Below are 23,197 nucleotides of genomic sequence, written 5' to 3'. Positions count from 1 at the left end.
GTAGTGAGAAACTATATGCAATTTAAAAACATTATTATTTTAGACTCAAGAAAAAAGTAAACTAACCAACGCTCGAGGGTTAAGACAATGATTATGTGAAATCCTTTCAAAAGTCGTTAGAGTTATACAAAGGTAAGTCTCGGGGACCACGGACAGGTAGCAACCCAATCCGAGACCGCCTACGAAAGTTACAAACATAATACGCTTTAGAACTCCCTAAGAACGTATCGGAGCGATCCGAGCTCGTCTATGAAAGTTACGGACATTTTTCGACAAAAAGCTGTTAGGAGTAAAAATCCTTTACACATATTTATTATCCAATCATACAAAAGCCACAAAGACCATAGTTCGACTATATTAGGAATACTAACACCAAGAAGTGAATAAAAATCGTCGAAATGCTCAGATCTTATGAATGGAGTTACCCCGAGACTCGTTTCATAGCTTACTTTCAACTAGGACATGCCAAAAGAAGGAAAGGGTAAGCTTTACATACCTTGTCCGCTCCTTAAGCTAACCTGAACTTAAGCCTCGGATTTCCCAAAATCTACAACAACACCAATGAATATCAAGCATTAGCTATAGATCTTAAGAGTCTAATTCTAAACTAATCACTTTGCCTATAAAAATTTCGGCAGCATCTCCCCTGTAAACACAACCACCCCGAGAATTCAACTCGACCAAATTTATCAACAACCATACCAACAGTCATTCCAACAATACCAACAATCAATTTAGAAGGCATTCTAACATTAATAACCCGCTTTAATATAATTCAACGGCATTCCGTTTACATTCACTTCAACTACATACAATCAACCAACACCAATGCTTGCATACTCAAATACTAATCTGAAGTCATTTAAACAAAATTCTAGAACATTTCAAACAATTCGCACAATATTCAAAACAATCCAACCAAAACTCCACTTCACCCGAAACCTTCCAAATCCAACAAGAATTAGTAGGTTAGTTGATCATTTTTAATTTATTTATTGTTTAGATTAAATCAAAATCATGAAAAGGATCTAGTTTAGCTGCTTTGAGTATGTAGTTTAACTGCTTCAATTAATATGATTTAATGACCATCTGTATTAAGTCAATAAATATGCTATCATTTTAACTTAGTAAGTTGTATCCTGTGTTCATTTCAACTGATTTGTGGTTCAAATGTAGATGTAGTTCCATGTTTAGCCTCCTAGGTAGCTGTGTATTTGTCATATTGGTAAGTATACTTACTTGATGTCTTTATATATCCAAACAAATACATCAGTGTTAGTGTGATTCATTTAGGTTGGTTTTTTTCTGTGTCTGTTTGGGCTGCCTTTACATGTTTTTTGGTCTCATATTGATGATTCAAACAATGTCTAGCCCCCTTAATAGCATATCATGTTAGGCCAGGATTTCTTGTGTCCTTATATGTTCATATGAGACTGTTGGGTTGCTTACTTAGTTGAAAACTTCTATTTTCCAAAGGAAAATCTGAATCTGAATTAACAAGAATGTTAAACATGCTCTGTAACATCTTGAGGTTTTAAGTTTGGTTTACTGGCGGTTTAAAAGGTTTTTTTTTTTAAGATGGTATATCTGTTTTAATGTATTTGTGCCTAAGTTCTGTGATAATCACTTACCCAAATACATGTCTGAACTTGATAATATTGAATATCAGCATATGTCTAGTGATTTAAAGAATATGTAGGACAAGTAAGCATAACAAAGTATATGCTTAAGCTTAAGATATGGACTGAGGAAGGTTATGACTGCACCATCTGATTATAAGAGCAAAAAAGGGTTCAAAATGGTTGTCACTTGGTCTGTAATAACTTGAGAAGTGACTTACCTAGGGCTAAGGAGGGTTTAGGAAAGACTTTGAGTCCCCACTCACTCTAGTACTACCCATCCTAGGCTGCTGGGGTTCCTCTCATGTAATTGCATTGTAATGGGACTCTTTTTGATCTTTGAAAGTATAAGGGAACATTGTATAAGTATAGTATGCTTAAATAAGGTTTTAGTTTGTTTCTCTTTCCCTCCCCTCTTCGATTCTTCAAACTGCCATCCTTGAGATATGTGGACAGAGAGATAATGAACTAGTATTGCTTAAAGAAAAATGACTCTATCTGTGTAAATTAATGATAATGTAAATGACCTTGCTCTTGTCCTTACTTCCAATCAATTGCTATGTTATTTTGCCTTTCAAGTTAATGTCATAACTGTGCTTAAGTATAAATATACTGAATGTACATGAATGCACTTATGAACATCAAAGTGTTTGAAGAATTTGCTATGTCTTGCTCCTTATAGCCACCAGTTGCTATTATGCCGTTCCCTCTTTATGTGAATCTGAACTGATAAAGATAGGAAAATGATTTGGACATTACTGAAGTTTCCCTTTTGTTGCCTATGTTTTGGGTCTGGGTATTTGTTCACACTGCCATGTGTTGTGTCAAAACTGGATGGGTTTCACTAAGTTGAGCAAGTTAAATATGAATATTCTAACCCTCAGGGGTTGGCCTGGTGGCAATTGACTTGAGCCTTGGGGTGCTCCCTTTCAAGGTCTCAAGTTCGAAACCCACTGGGTGCAAACAATTTCTGAGGGCCATCGGACTGGGTAAAACCCTGAATTACCCGTGGTGCACTTGCGGGAAACTCCTTGCCGAGGGCCTGTGCACCTCCGGGATTAGTCGGGGCTCAAAGAGCCTCGGACACCCGGTGCTTAATCAAAAAAAAAAAATGAATATTCTTGAACATTGGATGCATATAACTTATGTTGGAGTTAGTTGAAACTGCTGCAAATGAGGGATGTACACAGATATATCAAATAAATACACTCTTTGTATATCTTGGTATGTATTGGCTTGTATATCAGGTATACCCTGGGTATATCTCACTGTGTGTCTTATGAATGGAAGTGCTATTGCTTAAATGGGCCTAACTCCTGAATATTCCCCGTAGTTATTATATTTGACCTCTTCTTCTATTGTTTGTCTGATTTGGACCTGTTCTCTGTTATTGCCTCTTCTCTAATTGGGCTTATTTGTATCAGTTCCCCTTTATTATATTTGGGCTTGTATCCTTTTTGCCTTAGCTAATTGCTTGTACGCATATATGGACTGAAATGTGCACTAATATATACATACATGTACACGTGACAATATTTTGTGCATATCCTTTAGTTTATATTGAATAAATTATCAAGTCTAGGTGCTCTCTAACCGGATTTTTTCTTTTTTTCCTTTTTGTTTTGCATGGAATCACATCTAAGCCATTCGGGCAATTCTTGCATGAAACCACTGTTGCGCCAGAGGCCCAACACTTCTCTTCTATCTATCGAGTCTGGATTAAAAATGATTGAAGGCTCATCCATAGGTGAAAATGGCAACTGGCGGGCTTCAGTAGGCCCACCAGCCTAACTCCCTCATTTCATTTCATATTTATACACGCGATTGTATGTGTATACTAGTGAACATGTTCATGCTTCACGCAGTAGAGAAGAACTAAATAATCCTTTTCTAATACATCAATATTAAAATATTAGCCTTCAAATAGTTTAGTTTCAGGTTTTACTCTATTTTATTATTAATATTTAACTTTATATATTCTAACTAATTTTTCAATCACTCAACGGTTGTTAGGCTTTATAAATTAAAGAAAATTGATCTTTGTATGTGTGGAAGAGTAATAAATTTAAATACATTTTGTTTATGTTCTTAGTGTGTGTGTATATATATCCTGATTTAAAATCTAAAGAAGGGGATAATACAAAAATAACATACGCTCTCAACATGATGTACCCAAGTCTGAACTAATTATATATTACTATACACTTGTAAAAAGTATATCTTTTGCTGCCATATGATGCCCACACAACATAGTGTATTTATTTCTCCAGCCCTCAAGATGAAAAAACACATAAAAATAATTACAGCATTTTGTTTATAATTTTTTTTTTAAAACTTAATATTTTATTTTAATTTTTTTTCATCTTCTTGGTTTGTTGTCTTCCTTCCTTTTCATCTTCCTCTATACATCACTATTCTCTAACTTTTGCCTTAATTTTTATCTATCCCTTTCCCTTTCATTTGCATTCTCTCTATTTTATTTGCATTTTTGCTATCTTACTTTCCACACTTTCATCACACTTTCATTTTCCACAAAAAGAAAATAAATAAAAAGTGAAGTTTACTTTTACTTTCTATTGTGATTTATAGTATTTTTGACATAATTTATAGATATGAAAATTCTATTTCAAAAAACTTGAAAATGTTTTGTCTGAACTCGCATAAAAAATTAGGTATTTTTGATCCTCATACTCTGAATCATATTATACAAAGTGAAACAGAAATATTATGTGTATGTATTTGCTTTCTAAGATAAAAACAAACTATCTAATTGTAAATTCAATTTTCATTGAACCTCCTCGTAGAAACGATCTTCCTAATATCAAATCTAAACTAACAGAACAAAATCAAACAGACATCATACTTGTGATTATCATAAAAGTAGTGGCGACTGTTAAGCAGAAAGCAATAGGTTTGGCAAATACCAATGTATAAGCCTATGCTACTCCAAAAATTTGGTGTCATTTTCTTTCTTCTTTCTTGTTGCAACTCTTTACCTTCTTTGCGACAATTGTGTAAGTTATACGAAGATTGAACAAATTTATATTAAAAAGCTGACTATCAAAAACCTCACCCATGGAATACAGAAGGATATTATAAATACATAATGGTACCATTTCTTCTTAACTTGCTCACGGCATAGAAGCAAAATGCATGGATATAGCGCGTCAGATAGAGACAAGCGGAAAGAATCAACTGCTGCCTTCTTTAGTATTTTTTGAATTAGTGTAGCTTAAAGAATGTAATAAAGAAAGGCAACTAAGGGGTTACATTTTTTGAATTACTAGTTTAGCGTACGCGCGACCAAAACGTGTATCTCATTTGACAACTAACACTAATGAAATAAATTGGACTTGATTACGAATTTCGTCATTAACTAATTGCTAAATTGCTGGTGTTTTTTTTTTTTTTGGATAATTCTTGTCGGGTGATACATTGGGCTAGTGATAGGGCTGGGATATTAAACAACTTTATCTACGCTCTGTAATAGGGATGTTATGGAATGAGCTTCCTTCTTAATCTCTTCTTTTCTTCTTCTCTTTCTTTTTTCCTTTACCAAACTAATGAAATTATTAAGAATTATTAACTGTTGCAATTTTATTCAACATGAGATGCACTTAACTATGAAAAATAAATAAATAGGTCTCTTAATATTTTGAGGGGCAATTCGCAGGATTGCCCTTCTTTTGGGTGGTCTTTAATTGTTGCCCCTTAAATTGCTGGTCTTTAATTTTTGCCCTTCACATAGAAACCCTGAGGTTCACGTAGAAACCCTGAGGTTCTGGGTTCAAACTCACGCTCCGGCATAAAAATAAAAATTAATTTCACAAGACAAGGTTTGGGGAAAGTTACGCGGCAGCAGGCATACGATCGATAGCAAGCCGCCCTATTCTATTACCAGACATAATTGGGAGAAGCTCATCCGAAACTAGAGCTAGAAACGCTTTATTTCACTTTTTTTATCAAAGACTGATAGGCTTGGGATCAGAGCATGATAAAGAAAGTATTGATCACCAGTAAAGAAGAAGACATCTACAATTTTCTATTTCGATTTTTCTAAGGACATGCAAATTGATTTGTCCCTTAGCTGCGAGTTAAACGATCGAACATCAACAACGGCGTTGACCCTTCGTAAACGTCACAACCGTCTGCAGCAAGCACTGACTTTTAGGGGGCGGCACCCTGCAGAACAAGGCCTTCTCTTTCAGTTGCTTTTGTTAGGAAATTTTTTATATGAGTATGCCCGGCAAAAGCAGGGGTTTCGGTCGGCTTTGCCTTAAGGCATATATTTTATTTTACTTTGTAAGGCAAACTTTTAGTTATATTTTAAGGAAAAATTCTGCCTTAACTAAGAGTCTGCCCCATTAGGCATAACTAAACTATGCCTTAAGGAAAAGTCATAAGGAGGAACTTTTCCTTAAGGCAAAGTCTATGCCTTAAGGAAAGATTCCGCCTTATGGGGCATACTTTTAGTCATGGATTAACTAAAATTCCGTCTCATAAGCCACAACTAAACTATGCAAAAAGTTCTGCTGGATCCGACATAACTTTAGTCATGCCTTAAGCGCGCATATGTCGGCTCCGACATACCTTTTCCAAGTCTTGCCTTGCGAAATTATTTTTTATTTTTATGGCTGAGCGGGGGTTCGAGCCCAAAATCTCAGGGTTTCTACGCGAAGGGAAAAACTTAAAGACCACAAATATGAGGGGCAAAATCTAAAAACAACCCCAAAAGAAGGGCAATCCGTGCAAAAATATGTATTTTGAGTATGAATTTCATGGTTTTGATAATAGTATAAATTCATACCATGCACATATTATCCCTATGCTTTTTAGTTATTTTAGTTTATAGATCGAGCCAAAACTTTTGTGAGCATATATGAAGTATTAAAACTTGTTTTTGGTTGAGGCATCATGTAATCGTAAAAGGTTTTTAGTGTTTAACTCATTGTATTTTTCAAATTATGAACTCAAGCCTACCATTTATTATAATTTTAATGAACTTTTATTGATAATTTATATTCTACGTCGAAAATACTGAGTTCAGATGAACTTGACGCCGCAACTCTACATCTGTCTGACATATATATACAAGTCAAAGATAAAAACTCGTTCTAATAAAAATTTCTTTAAAAAAGTATCACTTGAGGTGGAAATTACTCCCAACTTTTTTACACAAAACACACCCTAAATGTAACGATTGAAGTAGGGGAATGAGGATTGGAATTGGAGAAATTAAGGTTAATCGATTGGGAAATTGGGAATCAGATTAGGGATTTGTGGAATTGGAGATTTTTAGTCGAATTTAGAAAGAGGGAAGTCACGTGAGGGGCACATGGGATCACTTAAATCTGACAATGCAGAAGCAATGATAGCTGAGAGGATCCTAAGGCTCAGATTAAATGGGCAGTTATGCTCCAGCCAGGCCCATATAACAAACCCAGCTGGAAGCAGTTAGCTTCAGCTAATTTTTGGAATAATTCTTTCCCTCCTAAAAATTCTCTCTCTACTTTCTATCTTCTTCTTCCTAAATTCTTACCCCAAATTCTTCTTGCATTCTTGCAGGTTATCAATCTAGAATCTCCATTGTAGTCAGTTCAAGTTCACAATTGTAATTGTACTGAGATTGTAACCATTCCACATATCAATAAAATTCACAGTTGTGTTCACTATTACAGTTTTCAATTTCACTTTCATAAGTCATAACAACTTGGTATCAGAGCTTATCCTGGCCCTAAACATGACTATTACAGAGACAAGATCAAAATCCAATGAAGAAATGGTTAAGAAACTGGATACCCAACTGCAGAGTCACATGATGGAAGCCAACAAGAAGTTGGAATCTCATGACTCCAAGCTGCATGAACTGGGGAAGAAGCTAGACCTCTTAATGGAGAAGATTCTTCCAAACAAAAATGGAATATTGGGCAGTGCACCAAACCAGTTAGAACAGTCCAATAGCAGGTCAAGATCTAGTGAGCCAAATGACAGTTCTTGGGGTAGAACCCAGGGAAATAACCATCATCCTAAGTTTGAGTTCCCATTCTTTGAAGGAGTAGACCCTTGTTCATGGTTGAGGAAGGCAGACAGGTACTTCTAATACCATCACATCACAGATCCAGAGCAGAAGTTAGAAATTGCAGCGCTGCATCTCCAAGGAAAGGCGGAATCATGGTATATTAATATCCTATCACATAAGTAAAGGAAATGTTAGATGGAGAGACTTTGTAGATGAAATATGTAAGAGGTTTGAAGGATCTGATAATAGCAAGCTTAACCTAATAGGGGAATTCAAGAAAATAGAACAGAAGGGGACTGTCAATGACTATCTGGAAAAGTTTGAAGAACTCAAGGCTTGGGTTTTGATCAGGAACCCCACTATTCCAGAAGATTTCTTTATGGAGTTTTTTGTGGAAGGATTGAAGGAGGACATAAGGCATACAGTTAAGTTGATGGATCCTTATTCCTTCAATCAAGCAATAAACAAGGCTAGACACCAAGAGAGGTTGTTAAATTCACAGCAGAGGAAGGACAAAGGGCAATGGGCAAGGACTGTAATGGGTGGAACCAACCAAGGAGGGTATGTGAATAACAGGGGACCTAGTAATTCTAATGGGAGTCAAGCCAACAAGTTGTTTGAGCAAAGAAGGGCCCAAGGATTATGCTACAAGTGTGGAGATAAATATCACATGGGTCATCAGTGCAAACAGAATCATCTCAATGCCATGACTGCTGAACAGTTAGAGTTGGAACAGATGAACAATCCTGATCTAATAGAAGAGGTACAAGAGGTAGTCTATACTGAATTACCAGAAAATGAAATGGTGCAGGAGGCTATAAGTCTTAATTCACTATCTGGTACTGAGGTGCCTAATACCATCAGACTCAGAGGAGATATTAAGAGGAAGCAGGTCACTATCCTAATAGATTCAGGTAGTACTCATAGTTTCTTGGATCTTGAGACTGCCAAGAAAATAGGATGCAAGATTTTTTATACTGCTCCTATGAGAGTGACAGTAGCCAATGGCAATCACATCATGAGCATGTTTTGTTGCCCTAGGTTCAAATGGAGGATTCAAGGGGTGGAGTTTGAAGACTCTATCAGGTTGGTGAGGTTAGGAGGTAATGACATGGTGCTTGGTGAGGATTGGATGAGAGCACACAATCCTGTATTATTGGATTTTGAAAACTATAAAATCCAGGTGACTCACAAGGGGAAAAGAGTGGAGTTGAGGGGGATTTACAACAAAGCTGAACTAAGGAGCATGTCAGCAACTGGAGTCAAATAACTATTGAAGAAGGGGCAGGCAATATGGGCTCATTTATTCACAATAACTGCAACTAATGAGGAGGAGAAGGAAAGGATACCTGAAGAGATTCAGGAGACACTAAGAGCATTCCCAGATGTGTTTGTGGAGCCAAAGGCGCTGCCTCCCAATAGAGGACATGACCACTATATTCCCCTGAAACCAGATTCAGTTCCAGTCAGCGTAAGACCATATAGGTACAACTACTTTTAGAAAAATGAAATAGAGAAACAAGTTTCAGAAATGCTAAAAAATGGAGTGATACAGCCTAGTCACTCTCCTTTTTCTTCACCTGTACTGTTGGTAAAGAAGAAGGATGGAAGTTGGAGATTTTGTATCGACTATAGGGAATTAAACAAAGTCACTGTTAAAGACAAATTCCCTATTCCTTTGGTAGAAGATTTAATGGATGAATTACATGGATCTTGCATATTTTCTAAGATTGATCTGAGGGCAGGGTACCATCAAATAAGGATGGGGGAGCAAGACATTCACAAAAATGGATTTGTCACCCATCTAGGTCACTATGAGTTTAGAGTCATGCCCTTTGGGCTAACCAATGCACCTGCCACATTTCAAATTCTAATGAACCATGTCTTTAAGGAACATTTGAGGAAGTTTGTTCTTATATTCTTTGATGATATTGTGGTCTATAGTTCTTCCCTAAAGGAACATACAATTCATCTGGAGAAGGTGTTTCAATTATTGAGGGGCGAACAACTATTTACTAAACTATCTAAATGCTCATTTCGACAACCCAAGGTGGAATATCTAGGACATATTATCACTGGAGCAGGGGTTGCTACTGATCCTGCTAAGATAGAGGTTATGGTTAACTGGCCTAAACCCAAATCCATCAAAGCTCTAAGAGGATTCCTGGGGTTAACAGGGTACTACAGGAGGTTTGTACAAGCATATGGTGTTATTAGCAGACCATTGACTAACATGTTAAAAAAGAATGCCTTCCAGTGGGGAGTAGAAGCTGAAGAAGCATTTGAGAAACTTAAGAGAGCAATGACCACTGCCCCTGTATTAGCTTTGGCAAACTTCAACCAAACATTTGTTGTAGAGACATATGCATGCTCTAAGGGCATTGGGGTTGTATTGATGCAAGAGGGTAGACCACTAGCATACTTTAGTAAAGCTTTGGGACCTAGAAACCTTGGTCTCTCTACTTATGAGAAGGAATTCATGGTTGTTCTATCAGTTGTAGACAGATGAAAGCATTATTTGCAAGGAGGGCATTTTATTATTAGAACAGACCATCAAAGCTTGAAGTACCTCCTAGAACAAAGAGTATCTACTGCATTGCAACAAAAGGGCTTAACTAAATTGATGGGATTAGACTATGAAGCAGTGTTTTAAAAAGCGGGGGCTTAAGGCGGGGCGTTTTACATACGCCTCGACGAGGCGTAAGTCTCGAGGCACGGGGCGTAAGCCCCATGGGTATTTAATTTTTAGTATTTCTTAAAATAATATAATTACAATAAATATTTTTAAATAGGTAAAATTACATAAAAAAAAATAAAAGAAAACTGTAAATAAATGATATATATATATGGGAGGGGGGGGGGGGGGGGGGCGCTTGATCCTCACAAAAAAATGATCAAAGCAATCCATTATACACCGCTTATAACTTGTAATTATATATAACATAATTTTACAAGTATAAACAATACAATGAAATAAAAGCTATTATGAAATGCAAATCAATTCTAACATTTTAACTTTCAAACACGAAAAAAAACATAGTTTCTTAAAACACTATTACTATCATACTATTCATTTTATCTCCCTATAAGCAAATAATCAATAAAATTTATCAAGATTACAATTAAAACATAACTTCTTCGTGAACAAAAAATAAAATTATATGATAATTCTGATACATAGGACTTATGACCAATGACAAGTGAAAATGTACAATTCCGCTATGTGTTTTTTTTAAAAATTAAGTGATATTCACCCTCACGACGTTCTCAAATAGTAAATATCCAATACTACGACTTGTTATATGAGTTACACCCAATCTTTTATTTCTATAGATGAAAAACTATTAAGTATCATTATTTTGTTAAACAATTATGAGGGTGAATGATTTTAATTAAGGAATTTAAAATATAATTTGTGTAAGAACTGTTAGGCGAGCCTTGTGCGTTGGGCGTTAGACGTGTTTAGGGCGTACGGTTAGGCGCTTAGGGCGTAAGCCTCATAGGAACTAAGCCCCGTACGTTAGCCCCAGGGCGTTTTGCCACTGCCCTGCCCCGAGGCGAGCCCCGGGGCGAGTCTTGACACTGCCTTTTAAAACAATGCTATGAAGTACAGTACAAAAAGGGTACTGAGAACAGGGTTGCTGATGCCCTTTCTAGAAGGTTGGAGGAGGATGAAGGACCTGAACTTAATGCTATTTCTACTGCAGAACCTACATAGATGATGGAGATCAGTGACAGCTATGAGCATGATCCTGTGGCATAACAACTTCTAGTTGAATTGATTGCTGACCCTGGAGGCAAGCCTGATTATACACTTAACCAAGGTCTTATCAGATACAAACTCAAGTTATTTGTGGGTAGAGGTGCTAATCTCAGAGTTAAGATCTTTGAATTGCTTCATTTATCACCCTTGGGTGGGCATTCAGGGCAACTAGCAACTTACAAAAGGCTTGCTATGGTTTTCTATTGGCCTAACATGAAGGCTGATATTGTGAGATGGGTGTCTGAGTGTGACATTTTTCAAAGAACTAAGACTGAGAATGTTCATTACCCCGGATTATTACAACCATTGCCCATTCCAGAGGCTCCTTGGCATGACATTGCCATGGATTTCATTGAAGGCCTCCCTTCATCTGGGCAAAAGAACACTATTCTTGTGGTTGTGGAAAGGTTGACCAAGTATGGTCACTTCCTAGCATTGAAGCACCCATACAAGGCTCAGGATGTAGCAGATTTGTTTATGAAGGAAGTATACAGGTTACATGGGATGCCTAAGTCCATTGTATCAGACAGGGATTCTATCTTTACAAGCCAGTTTTGGCAACAACTCTTCAAATCTGTGGGAACTAAGCTCAGTATGTCAACATCTTATCACCCTCAATCTGATGGACAAACTGAGAGACTGAATAGATGCCTCGAATCCTATCTTAGAGCTATGGTTTTTTCTAATCCTAAGCAATGGTTGAAGTGGATCCCTCTAGCAGAGTGGTGGTATAATACTAACCACCACAGTGCACTCAATGCTACACCATTCGAGGCATTGTATGGATTCCCACCCCTTCAGGTGCCCATGGGATCCTTACCTCGAACAGGTCAACCCAGTGTCACTGATTGTCTAGCTCAAAGACAGCACATGCTTCACACATTAAGGGAGAATCTTCAACAAGCTCAAGCTCGTATGAAGTTCTTTGCTGACAAAAATCGAACAGATAGGGAATTGCAGGAAGGGGATCTCGTCTACTTGAAACTTCAACCATATAGACAAGCTTCAGTGGCAATTCATAAAAACTTGAAACTAAGTGCTAAATTCTATGGCCCTTACCCAGTTGTCAAGCGTATAGGAGCAGTCGCTTACCAGTTGGAGCTCCCTCCAGGTTCGCAGATCCACCCAGTGTTCCGTATTTCACAGCTGAAAAAGAGGATCGGCCCAGCTGTAATTGCTCAACAGCAACCTCCTGCATGTGGATCTGATGGTGGTGTTTTGGTGCAGCCAACAGCTATCCTCCAACGTCGCATGGTTCGCATCAACAACGCAGCTTCAATCAAGGTCTTAGTCCAGTGGTCGAACCTAGGCCCCGATGAAGCCATATGGGAAGACTGGGGGTACATTCAAAGACAATTTCCAGCGTTTGTGGCTCAACAAGGACCTTGAGGACAAGGTCGATTTTGAACGAAGGGGTAATGTAACGATTGAAGTAGGGGAATGAGGATTGGAATTGGAGAAATTAAGGTTAATCAATTGGGGAATTGGGAATCAGATTAGGGATTTGTGGAATTGGGGATTTTTAGTCGAATTTAGAAAGAGGGAAGTCACGTGAGGGGCACATGGGATCACTTAAATCTGACAGTGCAGAAGCAATGATAGCTGAGAGGATCCTAAGGCTCAAATTAAATGGGCAGTTATGCTCCAGCCAGGCCCATATAACAAACCCAGCTGGAAGCAGTTAGCTTCAGCTAATTTTTAGAATAATTCTTTCCCTCCTAAAAATTCTCTCTCTACTTTCTATCTTCTTCTTCCTAAATTCTTACCCCAAATTCTTCTTGCATTCTTGCTGGTTATCAATCTAGAATCTCCATTGTAGTCAGTTCAAGTTCACAATTTTAATAGTACTGAGATTGTAACCATTCCACATATCAATAAAATTCACAGTTGTGTTCACTATTACAGTTTTCAATTTCACTTTCATAAGTCATAACACTAAACCTTGGTAAACATGAACTATATGCCATAGACATTGACACTATTTTTATTTTTATTTTATTTTTGAGACACGTTGGTCCAAAAGGACAATGAGATACAAAATAATTAGTTCAACATATTATTACAAAAATAAGCTTCGTGAATATTTTTAAAAAGTACATCATATATTTATTGAATATTTAAATTTTATATTTTCAATAGAAAATATAAAATCTATTAATGTGGCAAGCATCCTTTAAGTAATGAATTACATGTGGTAGTTTTCCACGAGGGTACAAATTCTTTAAGAAAAGTTTCAATCCCGTTATAATTGGTAATTTGGAGACTCCTTCCATATTAGATTTATGAATCCTCGTGAAATTAATCTTAATTATAGAATAATCCTATAAATTGGAGTATTATCTCAGGAAAGTAAATAATTACTACCTATTTAATTAAGGTAAAGATTCCTATTATTAATTACTTGTATGATATTGTTTCGTATCTCCTTAAGTAAAGAACTTGTAAAGCAATTAAATAATAATTTGACAAAAATAGTAAAATGACAATTTTGTTTATTGTAGAGTCTTTTAATGAAGGGTAAAAAGTTCAATCAACATTTTTGAGGTCCTTCGTACTTTTAATATAACCAGTTTAATGTACGTGCGTTGCACGTGCATATGGCGTGATCAATAAAACTATATAAAAGAATAAATTATTGAAAAATAGTAACTGACATTAAAATAAATACAATATTTATAAAAAAAAAAAGTTATCACATTGGCACAATAGCTAAATTCGGTATCTTCTGAACATGCAAGAATGATGAATTTAGTTAAATTAGTTGCACAATATCTATAAGAGTACATATTATCATATCATATGAGATGCCAATATGTTATGATGTATCTTACCTGAATCTAAACTCTAAAAAGTGGTCGTTCTTAATTATTGTTTTCCTTTAATGACTTGAATCCAAATCTAAAGGTTAGTGGTGAGATATTAATCAAATTTGGTTCTTATATTTGGTCCTAAATATTAGGACTTTAATGTTTACAAGGAAATATTTCAGTTGATTTTAATGTCATTAGTATCTATTAGGACTTCCTAGCTTACTACATATAATAGTTTAAAATGGGAAGTTTTAGTTAAGTCGAAAATAATCAAATGATTATTTTGTTTAGTGTGAAATCTATTCTAAAAGATTAAAAAAAAGGCAATATTTTGTTAAAAACCGTCGTACTTTTATACATAATTTCTCTAGAATATTTATTTTGTTGCGTTTTACATACTGTTTACTTGATTACTTCCCTATAACATATCAATGGAAGTAATGGAGCTTAGCAATGGAAGTACTTAAAAAGTTATTTTTTTTTTCCTTTAAAAACTCAAGTACATACCAAAATCACGCATGCCTACTGCAAATAGAATATATTGTAAATACAATCGAATAAGGAATGATCTAACAAACAGAATTTTAGTTGATTTAACAGACCAAAATATTAGAGGAATAAATAAATATCAATTCCTAAATATTAGGAAATTTATTAAATGACTATTTTATAAATTCAATACAAAAAGAAAAAAAAAATTACAATAGCAATGAACGTCAAAATAGATGGGACATTTATTTAAATGACAAAATAATGTTATTACACTGATCCAAATATTGTGTTTGAACTTTTTATTAGAAAACAACAAATCCCAAAAAAAACAGAACAAAAACTAACAATTTGTCAATACTAATCGACAAACTTTAATGTTATGCTTTCGACCCTAAAGGTTTTTTCATTCATCTACAAGAATCTTTAATTTAGTTTTTTTTTTCTCCCTCATATTATGTTTTTTGCCTATAACCTTTTTCATTTTTTCCTTTTGAAATATAAAGTTGCAATTTCGTTTTCATTATTTTACTTGAAACTATTTTATTTTTTATTTGTATTCGGTACTATTAGGTATAAAACATTCTTTGTTTGGCATAGTGCACTACTAAAAAACTGCTCAAAACCGACAAAAAATAATTGATATTTCCGACCTCACGAGGTCGATTTCTGAAAAAATGCGACCTCAAAACCGACCTCAAAAGTAGCCCTGATATGGACAGGTTGCAAATAATTAGCGACCTCATGAGGTCGGAAAAAAGCGACCACACGTGGTCGGTACATGATTCGTCCAAAAAAAAAAAAGAAAATTAACATACCGACCTCATGTGGTCGGTATATTAAATTATTTCTTTTTCAGTAAAAGCATTAACGACCACATGGGGTTTATAAATTATATTTGTTTTTGTTTACTTTTTCAAGTTACCGACCTCATGTGGTCGGAAATATTTAAAAAATTATTTATTTATTTATTTTTCTGTTACCGACCACATGAGGTCGCTAACTATAAATTTATAAATAATTACAATCATGAACCGACCTCATGTAGTCGGGTTCCTTAAAATCTGTATATTGATATGAAAACAACCGACCTCATGTGGTCGGTTTCTTTAAAATGTGCAAAATGATATGAACACAACCGACCACATGAGGTCGGTTCATTAAAATCTGGAAAATGAAATTAAAATAACCGACCTCATGAGGTTAGTTTTCTGTAGAAAAATTGGCAACATTCCGCTACTTTTGCAGCTGCCCACCTGCCAACAATGAAAACTAGTTCTATATTTTGCTAAAACCAGCTCAAATAGCTGCCAACAATCCAACAAGCACATCAAATTCAACTCGAAAGTACTTCAAAGTTGGAACAAAAATTGGTCATGGTAACCATATTGTGTACTATGTACCTATTTGTAGTTGAGAAATAATAATTTAGCAATAGCAAAACGAGCACTTTTTTTTATTTAAGATAGCTTTATGAAAAAATTGTAACACTTACGTAATCTTTAAACCATGTTGCAAATTGTTCGTGCACTTGAGACTCGTCGTTAATCTACACAAAGTAACTGCCCAACATAATGGAGTTTGAGTTAGTCGTTATGCCTTGGTATTGCATAATCAGTGCAATATAACAGCAACTTACTCATAATATGATTGAACTTCCGGGCAATTCAGCAAGACATGTGTCAACGCAGACTTAAACTCCAAATCATTCAATTCTCTTTTTTTACGTTTTTTTGATCCCGTACCCGGTCGATTGAAGATAGATATCGGCTTCGCGAAAGCATCATTAACACCTCCGTCGTAGTGCCGATTGGGCCTGTTTCGCAAGCATGGAACATCATCTCCAAAGTAGTAAGAACAGAAATGAGATATTTCCTTAGCAAGATATGCTTCGCAAATTGAGCCCTCCACTCTATGTCTCTGCATGATACCCCGCTTAGGCTTGCTAATAGTCCTGCATAATATTATGTTAAGCATGTGTTTTTAAATTAAACAATTTGATAGGAATAAATGAAAATTTAGACTCATTACCTCTCAAAAGGATACATCCACCGACATTGAATTGGGCCTCCGAGTCTAGCTTCCTCTGCAAGGTGAATTGGAAGATGTTCCATCACATCAAAGAACCCCTTTGGTAGAATCTTCTCTAAATTATTTGTGATTACAGGAATATTCTTATGCATCCGTTCCAGGTTGTCTGCCCTCAACGTGCTAGAACACAAGTCTTTGAAGAACAAACTAATTTCTGTCATAGGTTTCCAGATTCGGGTAGGCAAGCCACTAAATGCAATGGGGAGTAAAGTTTCCATGAAAACGTGACTATCATGACTTTTTATCCCATGTAACTTTCCTTGCTCAATATCGACACGTTTTCCCAAATTTGATGCATACCTATCAGGCATCTTCAAGTTCTGGACCCACTGACAAATCTTTCGCTTTTGCTCCATTGTGAATGAATAACCAGCCTTAGGCTTGAAGACTCTGTTCTGTTTGTCCTGTAACCATAACTTTTTTCGCTTACTACTGTACGTCCATTCTAGCCTTTGGATTGTCTTTTGTCTTGCCCTTAACATCCATTACTGTGTTGAACAAGTTATCAAAGTAATTTTTTTCAATATGCTTGACATCAAGATTATGTCGGAGAAGATTATCCTTCCAATATGGTAACTCCCAGAATATGCTTTGCTTAGTCCAGTTATGTGTTGACCCATACCCATCGAACTTGTACGGTGCTCCTTCAGTAACCTCCGGAAAGTTTTGAACCCTCTCCCAAATATCCTCTCCCGACAGTCTTGAAGGTGGACAGTTTCGTTCAATTGTGTTCTTCCTGAATGCATTTTTCATACTTCGAAACTCATGATCCATTGGCAAGAATTGACGGTGGCAATCAAACTATGAATTTTTATGGTCATATTATGCAGCAAGGACAAGCTAACTTTCCAGTTGTCATCCACCCAGACAACATTCCGTACGCAAGAAAGTCATTAATCGTCCACATTAAGGTGGCCCGCAAATTAAAGTTCTGCCTACGCGATACATCAAACGTGTCAACCCCTTCAACCCACAACAATTTCAACTCATCAATCAAAGGTTGCAAGTATACATCAATCAAAAAATTTGGATTACGCGGGCTAGGAATGATGAAATTAAGGAATATATATGGACTAGTCATACACAACTCGGGTGGAAGATTATACGGTGTTAAGAAAACAGGCCAGCAAGAATAGGGAGCAGCAGAAGCAGAATGTGGAGTGAATCCATCTGAACATAAACCTAACCTGATGTTTCGTGGTTCATCTGGATATGTTCTATCAAAATGCTTCCAAGCCTCTCCATCTGATGGTTGACACATAACACCAGACGGCCTTCTATTCTCACTATGCCATCTCATATGAGGAGCAAAGCTATTTGATGCATACAACCTCTTTAACCTTGGTATAAAAGGTAAGTAATGCATCGCCTTAAAAGCAACTCTCTTCCCGCTACGAGCCCGCTTAAAACGAGCTCTACCACAAAACTTACAAGATTCTAAACCTACGTCATCCTTATAGTATAACATGCATCCATTTTCACAACAATCAATTCTGTAGGACGAGAGTCCTAACTTTGACACCAATCTCTTTGCCTTGTAGTAGTTAACAGGTATCTCTAGATTCGGGTCAACTAATTCACGTATAAGGCTAATCACAACATCTATTGCCCCTTGAGGAACATTCCAATCTGCTTTGATACTTATTAATCTAACAGCAATAGACAATTGAGAGTGGGGACTCCCGTCACACAAAGGTCGACTAGCATCTTTCAACTGTTCAAAAAAACGACTAGCTTCCTCATTAGGATCTTCTTCAACATGGTTACCGGATTCAAAATTGGAATGCATCCCATAAGCATCCTGAATCAAGTCGTACATTCTATAATTTTGGACATCAGGTTCCACCAACCTACTGCTTTCACCAACAACAAAGTTTTGAAATTCTCCCAAACCAGTATCTGTTTCTCCATGACTAGTCCACACTGTATAATTTAATTGAAAGCCGTGGGTATAAAGATGAAGCCTAACAATCTCTGGTGTCTCATAATTCCTACATGCACATTTCTCACAAGGACACCTAACCAAGCCTTCTATTATAAAAGGTTCAAGTGTCATTGCATATTAAACAAAAGCAACGACACCGTTCATAAATTCTTGCCTCATCCCCCCTCTACCGTCATTTGTTCTTGTATACATCCAACTACGAGATTCCATCTACACAAATTACACAAGATTTCACTTAGCCAGTCATCAAAATGAAAAAATGAAGCTATCATCCATTTAATATTACAAAATCCATACTATAGAGTAGTATATTTTTATTAAGAGTACACTATTCGAAAAAGTCTTTTTTTCCTCTAAAGTTATAGGATATTCATTGTTGATTTCAAACCAAATTGAGTTAAAAGAGTAGCTTTTACCAAACCTAACTAGAAATGGTAAATTTATTGAAAGCAAGCCTAAAAGCAATTATCCTTCAATGCTCAAAAGAGATCCTACATCTCTCATGTCTGGAATGATCAGTAAATAGCTGAGTTCTACAAAGCTTTGACATATCCGTGAACCTCCAATCAACATAAAACAGACCTTTAAAATAGAATTTACATGAGCGCCAATGTTAATTGCACACCTGACAAGTTAAATGAACCAACCATTTACATGGGCATGAATGTTACTCTTTCGTCTTGGAGTTAGCAATTTATGGATTTGAAAGAGAAGAAAGGAAAAACAAACAGAGTTCCATAAGTTTTAATGATAGGAAGAGCAATTTATGGTTTTTTTTTTTCTTAAGTTAGTACATGCATTCTTATTTTTCCATGTAATCATGTGATCAGATATATCAACAGGAATTTCAACATCTAATTAATAGATGTAAATTTTTTTTCCTGCAAAATGCTTATATTTTCATCTTTGAGTAATTGAGTTGAAGCAAAGTCATATAAATCAGGTTATGTCAACATCCTTTTTTTGTTTACAATCTGAAAGTAGCTGGTCAGCCAGGAGACTTGTATTAGGTTCATTCTAGTCATCGCTGAGAGCGCCAATTTTCTTGGCTAAATGAGCTGACTATCAGTTTTTTAAACAACTTTCATCAAGATATAAAATTAAGACTACCAGGTAATGCTTGGTTGTTTAGGATAGAACAAAGAGAATCACTAGTGAAGTATAGCAAGTCACTGGTAGGATATTAGTAATAAGAAAGTGGTTAATACTTAAAAAGTTACACCACTGAACTTTTCCCGTATTATTCTCCGGACTAATAAATTACTATCCGACACTTCGACTGCAATTGTATGTCGTTGTTTGTGAGGCTAAAATCAGAGAATTAGTGGCTGGCGCCACCTCCCTGTACTATTTTGGCCACCTTCTCCATTTTACCAATCCTTGTTCTATTATACGACACAAATGGATTCATTATATCACCCAAAATCGTAATTAAGCTTAAAGTTTCATATTGATTAAAAGAGTTGAACCATAGATCGACAAGCATATCGCAAACAGTGTTGGAAAGTAAACAAAGAGCATATTGAGCAACGAGAAATAAGAAAGAGTAGTACAAGAGTAGTACGAAGTACTAACCTTAACTGTTCGATAGAGTAATACGACACTATCCAAACAAGCTAAGTTCTCACATTATTCTACTAAATCTACCAATGCTAATTTGCAGCCATCAGGTGTAGTACCTGAGAATGGAAAGTAAATCGAATGGTCCATCAAATTATTATCCCTTCACAGAAATTAACAAACAACCACAGTTCCACTCTGATAGAAAAATCCCCAATTATGATAAAACAGAAAATATGTAACACCCACAACAAGAAAAATAAACAGATCTTTGAAAAGGGAAAATAAGCAGCCAAGTAAAAACAAAAATACAGTAATAAGAGGTTTCAACATTTGGCAAATCGCAAGTATAAGAGGTTTCAAATTATTCGAGATTCAAACACACCACGAATTGTTATTAAAAAGGTCAAGACTGATAATTTAAAACTTTTATAATAATTTTAATGAACTTGTTTGAATGTATAAATATGTATGAAAATTTATATACACACAAACAATTTAAAATCGTTAATACACATACAAAGTCAAAGTCGACAAGGGGAAAGACAACGTACGAAAATAGAACAGACAGACCAAATCAGCGATTCAAGATTTCAAATCCCCATTTCCGACCGTTTTCATTCGGGTCACCGTTTCGGGTCACCGGGAAAATCAAAATTTATACAATTTCGAGTGAAATTTGATTAGATTAGATTAGATTAGGTTGATTTATACAATACAAACGTAGCTGCTAGTTATTCAAATTTCCCAATTTGAACTTTTCAGAAATGGAACTTTGAGTAGATATAAAGAACAAAATATGAGGAAAACCACATCTTACTGGAAGAATTTATTAGTTTAAATATAGACAAAGTTACCCACATATACATAGGTCATAGATGAAAGTTGAATAATGGTGCATGAAAACACTATCCAAAAACCCTTAAGTTAGGAATATGAAAAAATAAGTACCTCAAATGTGACGATGGGAGAAGGCTGTTGGAAAGTGGCCGGCGACGGCGGAAGAAGGCTGGAAACGCCGGCAATCGGAGAGAGAGGAAGAGAGGAAGCGGTGACGAGAGGGGGGTGGGGGTGGGGGTGGGGGTGGGGGTGGGGGTGGGGTGGGAATGTTTATTGTGCAATGGGAGAAATGTGAATTGGATGGTAGGTAGGCTGATATTAATTTTGTGTTACCTATCGCATGAGGGCGGTAAATTAATTATTTTATTTTTAGTTACCGATCACGTGAGGTCGCTTAATCGTAGATTTTTTTTTTAATTTTTTGAATTAACATATCGACCTCATGTAGTCGCCCAATTAATTTTATAATTAATTTCTTATAAATATTTACCGAGCTCGTGTGGTCGGTACTGTTTAGCCAGTCAGGTTTGCGATCTCATGAGGTCGGTAATGTGTTTTTCAGAATTTATTATTAAATTAGCGATCTATTGATGTTGGTTTTTGTAAAATAAAAATTGCAACATAAAAAAACATGCTTACAGCGACTTCATGAGGTCGCTTTTTTTTCTGACCTCATTGAGATAAGTTTTTGTAGGTCGGTTTTGAGCAGTTTTTTAGTAGTGGTGAATTGGTGTAATGGAGTTAATATCTAGTGTGATTGATAGCAATTGTTGTAAATTTAGTCTGTACTTTGAAAATATCTTACACAAATACAATTGATTTGAATACGTACGTGATTACGATAGAAAAGTAGTAACAAACTTTTAACGATTATGAAAATAAAAGAAGCTCTAACATTTCTTTGCCTTCAATTCTGTGATATGCTGATAGCCAAGGCCAACGGGACCTGCAAGAAAAATTATGTCATGAATTAATCAAATCTCTGGGAAAATAAGAAACTAAATAACCAAATCATCAATTGCACATCTAGCTTGTAAATTATAAAATACTTGTATAATTCAAAAAGAATAAAATCTAAAAATAGAAAACTATTGAGTTGTGTAGCATGTGTATACTCTATACTACCAGACTTTTCACTAATTCGTGGGTTAGTAGAAAAAAGAATTTCAAGGCTGAAATTAGAGAATCGAATAAAGAATGCAATTCAAGAAAATCCAATACTCAAGAGTCAATACATGAATAACATATAGAAAACCTTACCTCGACCTTTTGATCAACTTCGAGTTTGCAAAGAGTTTCGATCTTAATGGATACGAAAAGATCTTCTATGTTTGTTAGAATATATGTAAGTCTTTGAATTCCTAAATATTAGGAACAAAAGAAGTAAAAGAAAACAGAAACAGAAGGAAGTTATCTGCAACATTATAAATACAAACGAAGCACAGAATCCCAAAATTGTCAATTCGTAAAGATGTGAAATAATAAGAGGAACGAAGTACCAAAAAAATTACTAAATCACATGCATGAAGACAACAAACCCATTGTATACGGTAAAAATCGGGTATCCGCTGAGCCGGTAATACCGGTGACCGAGGGAAGAAAGAAACGAGGATTTGTACGAAGGCTTTCTTTTTTGACCGGAGGAGTGTTTTAACCAAAGAGAGGGAAGATCTTCATTTGGTCTGGTTTCTTCATAGCCGAGCTGATCGTGGCCGTTCCTCCGTCTGATCGTGGCCGTTCCTCCGTTTGATCGTGGCCGTTGGTCCGTTTGGTCGTGGCCGTTTGTCCGTTTGGTCGTAGCCGTTGGTCCGAGAGATCCGTTAGGCGATTGCCACGCGTCGATAGCGTCCTGCCATGTTCAACTGTCAATCGTACGGGTGTCAGACCGTACGATCAACCTGCTCCACTTCAGATTTTTTTTTTCTTTATTTTTCAGACGCACATGTTGTATGAAGCCCATGGGGCAATGCTATAAATAGGGGCCATTGCCCTACTTTTAAAGGGTTGGCTTCCTCATATCAAGAACTCTTGTAATAGCAAAACTATATAAATCTCTCTCGC

The 23,197-nt window shown here is 36.0% G+C and overlaps 1 protein-coding gene across 5 annotated transcripts; it reads right to left on the bottom strand.

Annotated features, from left to right (window-relative positions):
* Positions 1-7,083: 7,083 nt before the first annotated feature.
* On the bottom strand, positions 7,084-21,374 carry LOC132640899 (uncharacterized). 5 transcript variants are annotated; one of them, XR_009582479.1, is made up of 7 exons: positions 21,248-21,374; positions 20,312-20,415; positions 16,732-18,946; positions 16,340-16,654; positions 16,196-16,262; positions 8,988-9,082; positions 7,084-7,806 (listed from the first exon to the last, which is right to left on the bottom strand). XR_009582479.1 is itself a non-coding variant. In XM_060357711.1 (5 exons), the coding sequence occupies exons 3-5, from the start codon at positions 17,271-17,273 to the stop codon at positions 16,250-16,252; spliced, it is 870 nt and encodes a 289-aa protein (XP_060213694.1). In that variant the 5' UTR covers positions 17,274-18,946; positions 20,312-20,415; positions 21,248-21,374; the 3' UTR covers positions 16,059-16,249. The 5 variants fall into 4 exon arrangements, 1 of the variants encoding a protein (XP_060213694.1); XR_009582477.1 differs by lacking the exons at positions 7,084-7,806; positions 8,988-9,082 and adding an exon at positions 14,871-15,956; XR_009582476.1 differs by lacking the exons at positions 7,084-7,806; positions 8,988-9,082 and having other exon boundaries at positions 16,059-16,262.
* Between the last annotated feature and the right edge of the window lie 1,823 nt (positions 21,375-23,197).

The sequence above is a fragment of the Lycium barbarum genome, chromosome 5 (assembly GCF_019175385.1).
Source record: "Lycium barbarum isolate Lr01 chromosome 5, ASM1917538v2, whole genome shotgun sequence".
Classification (NCBI taxonomy): domain Eukaryota; kingdom Viridiplantae; phylum Streptophyta; class Magnoliopsida; order Solanales; family Solanaceae; genus Lycium; species Lycium barbarum.
This window is presented reverse-complemented; position numbering and strand designations above follow the sequence as displayed.

Coding starts and splice junctions, on each gene's coding strand:
- LOC132640899 (XM_060357711.1), bottom strand. CDS start 17,273: ATGTTAAGGGCAAGACAAAAGACAATCCAAAGGCTAGAATGGACGTAC. Junction 16,655..16,731: donor TGGATGTATCCTTTTGAGAG/GTAATGAGTCTA, acceptor AATATTATGCAG/GACTATTAGCAAGCCTAAGC.